We start from the raw sequence: 10,439 nt of genomic DNA on the forward strand, positions 1-10,439 counted from the left end.
TAAGGACAGGGCCGCCGGCTGTGAAGTGGGCTGGGTGTGGGGCTGTGGCGAGCTTCTCTCAGATCAGTGCAGGTGAACAAGTTACCTAGAGACGTGCCCATCGCTTAGTGCTCAGGAACTGGGACAGGACCCCACGATGGTTGTTACCCATGTGATGGACAAGATTGAACACAGAACAAGCCTGGAAAACGAGCTGTGCACAAGGAGGGGCGTGGCTGTCATCTGTGTCGCCCACACGCATGGGCAGCCTCAGCTGGCCCCGTCTCTTCATCAGCTGTGACAGTTCAATTCAAAACATTCACAATAAAGATATATTCCCATTTGGGAAAATACAAAGTCAAGAACATTCACGGCTGCCTGCTCTGTGCCAGGCACCACTTGGGCTGCCAGGGACCCCGGATAAACAAGATGTGGGCTGTTCTCGGCTCACAAATGAGCTTCAGAGAGGAAACAAATACAGCAGAGACCAGCCCGCCCCCGCCACCCCAGTACATGCTCCTGAAAGGCCTCCTCTTTAGAAATACATCTCAAATCCAGACCCTGGACTGCAGTCTAAGGTCCTCCCCTCATCTCTGCCCTTGTGTTTCTGCCCAGATAGCTGCAGGAACCTCCCTTTTGGCCTGCCCATTCCCTGGCTCTGGAGCTTTCCCTGTCCACTTTCTGTAGAACTTCCTAATAATTTTTGTGCCAGTCTGGTGAATCTATGAACCCACCCCTTCTGTACTTATAAATGGAGTTATCAAAGCCATAGGATTATAAAGGAAACCACTGCTATTAAAGTAAGGCTCACCAAATACTTTTAAATGTGTAATATAGAAACTTCATTGATTCATGAAACAATAAGATAGCATGATGTGAAAATACCTATAGTTTCTGTTGGTGACAAAGTCATGGGCACTGCCAATTCTGCTGTGAATTTGGACTAGAAGGAAATGCTATATCTCATTGAAAAGTTAGTGAAAATAGGACTTCTCTGGTGGTCCAGTGTATAAGAATCCAAGAATGCATTGGCAGGCAGGGGACGTCCTGGTCCAGGAGGATTCCACATGCCCCTAAACAACTAAGCCCCTGTGCACCAGAGTCCCTGCTCTCCAACACAAGAAGCCATCACATTGAGAAGTTTAGACACCGAAACTAGCGAGTAGATCCCACTTGCCGCAACTAGAGAAAGCCCGCACCCAGCGAAAAAGACACAGCACAGCCAAAAAGAGACAAACAAATAAAAATTAAACAAATAAAAAATTAGTGAAAATAGATCATTCTTTTTCTCCCTTCAAGTTTACAGACCTCCCCTGAGTTCTATCCAAGAATGCTTGCTCTCATGGACCTTTTTTTCAGAGCAATCACTCTCTCCTTAGTAGCTGCCAGTAACACTTAAATTTTAGCCAGAGATTCAGGTTTGAAAATGTGTCTCTGAGTCCCTCCACCTCGATTTATTCAGCTCTCCATTCAGAAGTGATATATTCAGTAATTCAGTCGTGGCCGTGATAGAGATTCACTGAGCATGCCTGGTGCCTGGTGCTGCAAACACAGCTCTGGATGAAGTGGAAGAAATGAACAGAGACATGGTCAGATAGAGCAGGCAGGGGAGGCCAGCTGAGGAGGTGATCCAGGCTGGACCTAAAGGATGAGACGAACCAGGAATTTGAGCAGCCGGAGGTGGGTAGGTGGGTGGTCGGGACTGCCAAGTAGAAGAGCTGTGTACGTAACAGTCATTGATATTAATACAGTGCCAACTGGATTCCAGGCTCTTGTTCATGGCCCAACACGTGGTGTTCATTTTCACTGGGCCTGGGAGAAATGATCTCTGAGCACGTCTGTCTACCCACTTGACGGCAGACCCTAGGAAAGAGGAGTCATTCCTGCCCCCTCTGCCCTCACTCCCCTCCCCCATGGGTTCTCTGCCTGGGAATGCTGACTCAGTGCCCCTCTCCCCCACTGCAGGCATCACCCAGGAGAAAATCAACGAGATGCGGGCAGCTCCCGAGCAGCAGATGATTTCAGACATTCACTGTATGATCGCAGCTGGCCAGGACCTTGATTGGGTGGATGCCCAGGGGGCCACACTGGTGAGGAGAGGGGCCAGGCTGGATTGGGCTGGGGGGTTGGGACCAGAACCCAGACCGGCCGGAGCTGAACGGGGCCAGCACTGGGTGGAGGTCAAGCCTACACAGTGGGGCCCTGTCCGTAGCCTTGGACTTCCTCCCCCTTTTGGGGACAGGGTCCCCCCTGGAATGTGGAGAGTTAGCAGAGCAGGGATCAGCTGCTTTGAGAAGCTGGGGCTGGGAGTTGGGAGCTCTGGGTTGGGGAGGCTTGGCTCTGCCGTTCACCTCTTCTGTCTCCAAGCTCCTCCTTTACCTCATGCTACAGTTGTCCATTCTGAGTTCATTATTTCCACCTCCTCCCATGATGTCTCCTGCTTCAAGACGGGTGCCACATTCATCCACTCATCCAGGCCATCTTGCTTTGCACCATTCATTCTCCTGCCTCAGTGTACCCTCTCCCACCTCAGTGCCTGTTTCATTGTCTGTCCCTGATGTTGATGCAACAGCCTCTCTTCTGGTTCCCTGACTTCAGAGACCAGACACCCCAGGGACCCATCCATCTTTGGTTCACCCATCCTATGGTTCACCCATCCATCTTTGGTTCACGCATCCATCCATTAGTTCACCCATCCATCCATTGGTCCACCCATCCATCCATTGGTTCACCCATCCATCCACTGGTCCACCCATCCATCCATTAGTTCACCCATCCATCCATTGGTCCACCCATCCATTCTTTGGTTCACTCATCCATCCATTGCTTCACCCATCCATCCATTGGTTCACCCATCCATTCACTGGTCCACCCATCCATCCATCGGTTCACCCATCCATCCATTACTTATCCATCCATCCATTGGTCCACCCATCCATTCTTTGGTTCACTCATCCATCCATTGCTTCACCCATCCATCCATTGGTTCACCCATCCATTCACTGGTCCACCCATCCATCCATCGGTTCACCCATCCATCCATTACTTATCCATCCATCCATTGGTCCACCCATCCATCCATTGGTTATCCATTAGTTCACCCATCCATCCATTGGCTCACCCATCCATCCATTACTTCACCCATCCATCCATTGGTTCACCCATCCATTCACTGGTTATCCATTAGTTCACCCATCCATCCATTGGCTCACCCATCCATCCATTGGCTCACCCATCCATCCATTACTTCACCCATCCATCCATTGGTTCACCCATCCATTCACTGGTCCACCCATCCATCCATTGGTTCACCCATCCATTCACTGGTCCACCCATCCATCCATTGGTCCTCCCATCCATCCATTGGTCCACCCATCCATTCTTTGGTTCACCCATCCATCCATTGGTTCACCCATCCATTCACTGGTCCACCCATCCATCCATTGGTCCTCCCATCCATCCATTGGTCCACCCATCCATTCTTTGGTTCACCCATCCATCCATTGGTCCACCCATCCATTCACTGGTCCACCCATCCATCCATTGGTTCACCCGTCCATTCACTGGTCCACCCATCCATCCATTGGTTCACCCATCCATCCATTGGTCCACCCATCAGTTCATTGGTCCAGCCATCCATTCATTGGTTCACCCATCCATTCATTGGTTCACCCATCCATCCATTGGTCCACCCATCCATCCATTGGTCCACCCATCCATCATCCATCATCAACATACACATCCTCTGTGCCACATGCTTTACTAGACACTGGAGATAGAGAATGATGGAATCTTCTCTCTATCTGCCTCATTTGCTTCACTCACTGTTTCAATTCAAGTGTCAGTGAAACCTTCTTGATCTTTCTTCATAGGCTTTCATAGCATGATACAGCTCAGTATTGGGGAAGTCTGCTTCTGCAGCCTCTAAACTGAGAACTAGAACATGGCCTTGGAAGCCTCCCTCAACCTTGCCCATGGCTGGGCCCATCCTGTCCTAGGCTTGGGGTCCATGTGATTGTGAGCACTCAGGGTCTCAGAATCTTCAGCTTTTCAGGTAGGGCTCAGCAGTACCAAGTTCCCTCACTGCCCCTCAGGCCTGATCTGGTAGCCCAGATGTGATCATTGGATTTCTCCCACCCTATTCCTGAGGCCCACCCTCTCACTGCCCCTCAGGCCTGATCTGGTAGCCCAGATGTGATCATTGGATTTCTCCCACCCTGTTCCTGAGTCCCACCCTCTGCCTCATCCCCCTTTCTTCTTTTTTTTAAATAAAACTTTTAAAATTGATTATTTGTTTATTTCAGTGAAATATAGTTGCTTTATCATATACTAGTTTCAGGTGTATAATACAGTGATTCAATATTTTTTTATAGATTATACTCCATTAAAAATTATTACAAAATAATGGCTATATTTTCTTGTACTGTACAATATACTTTGCTTATTTGTTTTATGCATAGTAGTTTGTGTCTCTCAGCCCTCTACCCCTATCTTTCCCCCCTCCCTTCCCTCTCTCTATTAGTGAGTCTGTTTCTGTTTTGTTACATACATTCATTTATTTTTTAAATTCACATGTAAGTGATAACATAGAGTATTTGTCTTTGGCTGACTTCTTTCATGAAACATAATACCCTCTAGGTCCATGTATGTTGCTGCAAATGCCATTATTTCATTCTTTTATATGACTGAGTAGTATTCCATTGTCTATATATACACCACACCTTCTTTATCCATTCATCTGTTGACAGACACTTAGGTTGCTGCCATATCTTGACAATTGTAAATGATGCTGCTATGAACGTTGGGGTGCCTGTATCTTTTTGAATTCGTGTTTTCATTTTCTTTGGATATATATCCAGCAGTGGAAGTAGTTCTCTTTTTTAGGTTTTTGTGCCTCATGCTCTTTTCTAAGAAAGGGGTCCCTGCTCAGCCCAGCACTCAAGAGTTGAGTCAGGTAGTTGGATTGGACGCTGCATGAAGACTGGACGAAGTTATGGCCAGGCTGTGCCAGGACACTGCCCGCCCTGGATGGGGCTCTGGGTCTGTGGCTCAGCCCTGAAGACACAGGGGTCTGCTCCTCTTAGGCTGGCCTCAGAGTGGCTTCACTCACATGGCTGGGCACACACTAGGTCTCAGTTCTTCCCAGTGAAGCAGGGAGGCGTACCTTCCCCAGGGGGCTGTTGGGAGGACTAAATGAGATTCTGCATGTAGCTGCTCAGCACAGAGCCTGTAAACTCTCAATAGATTCTGGTGATGAACTCATTATTATTATTAACATGATCACTTCTATTTATATAATAAATAACAAGGTCCTACTGTGTAGCACAGAGAACTATATTCAACGTAATTATAGTTGTAATCCCCTGTAATGGGGAAGGAAATCTGGAAAAAAATATATGCAGATGAATAACTGAATTGCTTTTCTGTATACCTGAAACACTGTAAATCAACTATACTTTAGTAAAACAAAAAATCAAAAAACCCATGAATATCACTCTCCCAGTCATAACTTTTTATTCTCAGCTGTGTACCTGGCCCTGCAGCTTTTAATATCTGGCTGGCTGTGTGTGTCATTCTTAATAGTTGGCAAGCATCAAACATTTATAAATCAGATAGTGATACCAGTTTTCATGTGTGCCTGTTCCAGATCACACCCTGTTTTTTTTTTTTTTTTTCTGAAAATTAAAAAAAGCAAAAAAACCCAAAACCTGTTTGCCAGAAACTTAGAGCCACCTGACCCCTGGATGACGTGGCATCTGGCCATCAGGGCTGTGTTCTGTTGGACCTCTGAGACCCCGTCTACAGGGCTCAGTGCAGAGTAAGCACTCAATAAATGCTGATGCCTTAACGACAGGGGCTTGAAGACAGAAGAGAAGCCCCTTCTCCCTTACCTTCTAGTTCCATACTGCAGACTTACTAATGCTCTGTAACGTGGCTGGTATCTTCACCTCCTTTGATTCCATTCTACTGGCCCCAAGTATGATCTGGGCCTTGGGCCGGGGCATGGGCTATCCTGCTTCCACATGAGGGACCAGCCCCCATGGGGAGTGCTGACCCCTTTCCTCTCCTTCAGCTGCACATAGCTGGAGCCAACGGATACCTGCGGGCAGCCGAGCTCCTCCTGGATCATGGTGTACGCGTGGATGTGAAGGACTGGGATGGCTGGGAGCCGCTGCACGCCGCTGCCTTCTGGGGACAGGTAATTGTCACCCACAGTGCTGTGAGAGAGGCCAGCTTACGGCCAACCTGATGACCTTTGGGCTGGAAGTTGGTTCAAAAGAACACCTGACCTACTTAGGGTGTTGACTACAGCTAGTGTGTAGGATGTGAAAAGACCTACGGAGTTTACAAAAAGGATTGTCAAATTGTGTCCTAACAAGATGACAATCCAATTTGCCAAATTAGAAAATTTCCCACATTCCTGTCTTGAGTTTTTCTACTTGTTTCCCAGATAGAAATCTCTGTAGCTTTCGCCATTCCTCTTTAAACATTTGACAGCTCTGGAGTTATAGCTGACTCCTTCTGTCCCTCGGTATGGCTGAGTCATGCTGGAGGAGGTGTCAAGCCCATTGCATTTGCCAGAGTTCCTGGCTTTAGGGGGCAGAGCCTTCCCTGGGAGTCAGCTTTGCCCTACCATTCTTTGGATCATATCCTAAGAAGCTTTGAACTCTCACTGTCTCCAACTCCTAGGCTTTCTCAGCTATGGGCAGGGGGGAACCCGGGCTTCTTCCTGTGTTTCAGATGCAGATGGCAGAGCTGTTGGTGTCCCATGGGGCCAGTCTCAGTGCTAGGACGTCCATGGACGAGATGCCAATTGGTAAGTTCAGAAGGACCACACCTGCACTCATTGATTTTTTTGACGAGTGAAGGATAAATGGTTGAATATATGGTTGGATAGATGGTAGATGGATAGTTTGATGATTAAATTAATGGGTGGTAGATTAATGGATGGATAAGTGGGTGAATGTATGGATGAATAAATAAGAGGATGGGTGGGCAGAGGATGAACCTATGATGACTGGTTCCGCAAATAGGTAGACAGATGAACTAAAGGATGAGAGGGATTGAGTGGGTGGGGATATATGATTTCAGGCTCTTTTCATAATGTCTTGCTTGGGCTCTATGGGGTACCTTCTGGTTTCTCTTGATACATTTTATATCATTGGAGAATTGATAACTCCTCTTGGAAGTGATCAAAGGTTTATGAATCCTTCAGTCATACCTGTGAATGGGGACTGTGCATGGGACCTGGGGTTTCCTCTTCTTACACTCCTCTAAGGATTGGGTTAAAGCCCAGGAAATAAGGCTGGCACTGCTTTCTCCCCTCCACCCACACCCCAGAAGATATGAATTTTCAGTGGGTCTGGGGGGCCCTCGGGGATCACCAGCCCCTTCTCTGTCCCCTACCATGGACTCCTCCACCCTTTCAGACCTGTGTGAAGAGGAGGAGTTCAAAGTCCTGCTGTTGGAGCTGAAACACAAGCACGACGTGATCATGAAGTCGCAGCTGAGGCATAAGTCATCTTTGAGCAGGAGGACGTCCAGCGCGGGCAGCCGAGGGTGAGTTGGGGGCAGGACAGCCAGGGGCGCCCAAGGATGCTCCTGCCCATGGAGCCTGGAAGCAGCCTCCCAGCACCTCCCTCTCCCCTTAGGAAGGTGGTACGTCGAGCAAGCCTGTCCGACAGGACCAACCTGTACAGGAAGGAGTATGAGGGAGAGGCTATACTCTGGCAGCAGCGGAGTGCATCCGAGGATCAGCGGAACTCCACCTACAACGGGGACATCAGGGAGACCAGGACAGACCAAGAGAATAAGGACCCGGTGAGAGCTTGCCTCCCACCTGGCCCCAGTGACCACTGCCATGGGAGGGGAACAGATGGAACCCCAGCCTGGTGTTGCTTCTTTATCTCAGAGCCTTCGGAGGGAAGTCAGCTGGCCATCGCCCTTAAACCAGCTGGATCCTGTCTGATGGGGGTGCCTACTGTGGTTATTGAGGCTAGTGTAGGACGTGTTCACATCAGAGCTGGGTGATTGGCACACAGTAGGGGCTCATAACTTCCAGGGAGTGAGTGATCACCATGTGCCTGCTTGAGCTCCAGCAGGAGAGAGATTTTGTTCTGGCTTCCCAGAGGAGAAGGTTCAGTAGGGCGGCAACTCTGGGAGAGAAGGGTGTTAAAACTTTTTTAGGGGGAACCTAACAAGATGTTGAGAATTGTGTTGAGATATCGGGTTGGAAGAAAATTTTTGAAAAGTATAGGGGCTGGCAGAACGTCTAAGAAGCTGGCTCTAGGAGTAGATACTGGTCTGGGCATTAAACCGCTTTCCTAGGAAGATGCTGTATTGTTTTCTGAGAACTTTTGTAATGAATTACCACAAACTAGGTGGCTTGAAGCGAGACAAATGTCTTTTCTCCCAGTTCTGGAAGCCAGAAGTCTAAAAATCAAGGTGTCTCCAGGCTTGGTTCCTTCTGGATATCGGAAGGGGACTCTGCTCCATTCCTGTCTCCTAGCTTCTGCCATCTCGGGCATTCCTTGGCTTTTTGCTCGCGTGCCTCCAATCTCTGCCTCTGTCTCCACGTGGCCTTCTTTGTGTGTGGGTCTGTGTCTCTGTTTTCTCTTAGAAAGACACCAGTCATTGGATTAGGGCCCACCCTCGTCCAGTGTGACCTCATCTTAATGTAACTGATCACACGTGTGAAGACCCTATTTCCAAATAGGGTCACACTCAGAGATGTGGGGTGGATGTGAGTTTCGAGGGGCACTATTTGACTCAGTACCGATGCATTCAGGTCCATGCCTGGCTGCACTCTTGCTGAGTGGAGTATACAAGTTTGGGGCCAGAGCAGAACTGCTGGGCACAAGGGAGGGGCTGACCATACCAGCAGTGCTGTGCCTTTGTGGTTCTACCATCACACAAAGAGCAGCGGAAAACATTTCTAGCCAGTGTTGCTTGGAGGGATACAAAATGTCTCAGTGGGACCCTGCTTCCCTGCGTGAACAAGGAGGTCACGTGAGGGCTTGTCATAGGGCATGTTCCCACCAGGAGTGAAGGCATCTGCTCTAAAGAATCTCCATTGTGAGAGGAGTTTGGGGGAGAATAGATCCATGGATATGTACAGCTGAGTTCCTTTGCTGCCCACCTGAAACTATCACAATATTGTCAATCAACTATACTCCAATATAAAATAAAAAGAGTAAAAACAAAAAACAAAAAGAGGGACTTCTCTGGTAGTCCAAGGGCTAAGACTCCTCGCTCCCAATGCAAGGGACCTGGGTTTGATCCCTGATCAGGGGATAAACCACAACTACAGACCCAGCGCAGCCAAATAAATGTTAAAAAAGATTTGATTCAAAGTGTTTTTTTAAAAAGAGAGAATCCCCACTGAAACGCTGATTGGGATGGAGCCTGTACACTCGGAGCTCGAGTTCTGCCTCTACCCACCTAAGCTTGGGGGTTAGGAAAGAAAAGAGTTGTAGATTGAAATCAAATCACATTTCAGATTCTTCCCCGATATGCTTAATTATCTTTTCTTTGTGATTGAGGTGTAACTTGTATAACTTACAGAAATCTTAAACGAATTTTTCAATGACCTCTTTCCAATGTGTACCTTTAGGTGAAAGTACACGCATTTCTGTCACCCCAGAAAGCTCCTACGTTCCCTCTTCCAGGCAGCCCTTCTACCCCAAAGATATGAGTGTGTGCTTAGTCACTTCAGTCGTGTTCAACTCTTTGGGACCCCATGGACTGTACAGCCCTCCAGGCTCCTCTGTCTGTGGGGATTCTTCAGGCAAGAATACTGGAGTGGGTTGCCATGCCCCCCCTCCAGGGGATCTTCCCAACACAAGGTTTGAACCCAGGTCTCCCGCATTGCAGGCAGATTCTTTACTGTCTGAGTCACCAGGGAAGCCCAGCTCAACCTGGTGCTCTGTGATAATCTAGAGGGGTGGGATGGGGGTGGGGTGGGAGGGAGGTTCAAGGGGGTGGGGCTATATGCATGCCTATGGCTGATGCATGTTGATGTTCGGCAGAAACCAGCGCAACATAGTAAAGCAATTATCCTCTGATTAAAAGAGAAATGCAGGTTCTCAGGCCCCACAGGAGATGGACTGAATCATAAACCCTGGGGCTGGGACTCAGCACTCTGTGTTTTAACCAGCCCTCCAGAGGATTCGGATGCATGCAAGAATTTGAGAACCACTGATCTAAGGGTGTGTTTGCTCAGCCTGACTCCCAAGTCAGATTTCTGACAGGACTCTGCACAGATAGCCCCCAGGGCTGGCTGTGGTACCCACTTTTGGCAGAGCTGACTTCCTGATAGCAGGCACAGCCGTGATAAGACAACTCTGTCTCTTCAACCAGTGGCTCACGGTCTAAACTGTACAAGAAAATCACCTTGGGGAGGTGTTTTGTTTTTGTTTTTAAAAAAACCTGATGTCCAGACTGTAATATCAGTTAATTAA

General features: G+C 48.3%; 1 protein-coding gene across 2 annotated transcripts in view; it reads left to right on the forward strand.

Annotated features, from left to right (window-relative positions):
- The window catches only part of PPP1R16B (protein phosphatase 1 regulatory subunit 16B), a 107,887-nt gene that overhangs the window by 91,293 nt on the left and 6,155 nt on the right, over positions 1-10,439 (forward strand). For both annotated transcript variants that reach the window (XM_061437578.1, XM_061437577.1), the window contains exons 6-10: positions 1,945-2,069; positions 6,053-6,178; positions 6,721-6,796; positions 7,410-7,539; positions 7,632-7,800. In XM_061437578.1, coding sequence (XP_061293562.1) covers positions 1,945-2,069; positions 6,053-6,178; positions 6,721-6,796; positions 7,410-7,539; positions 7,632-7,800 — 626 coding nt within the window. The remainder of the gene's footprint in view (positions 1-1,944; positions 2,070-6,052; positions 6,179-6,720; positions 6,797-7,409; positions 7,540-7,631; positions 7,801-10,439) is intronic.

The sequence above is a fragment of the Bos javanicus genome, chromosome 13 (assembly GCF_032452875.1).
Source record: "Bos javanicus breed banteng chromosome 13, ARS-OSU_banteng_1.0, whole genome shotgun sequence".
Classification (NCBI taxonomy): Eukaryota; Metazoa; Chordata; class Mammalia; order Artiodactyla; family Bovidae; genus Bos; species Bos javanicus.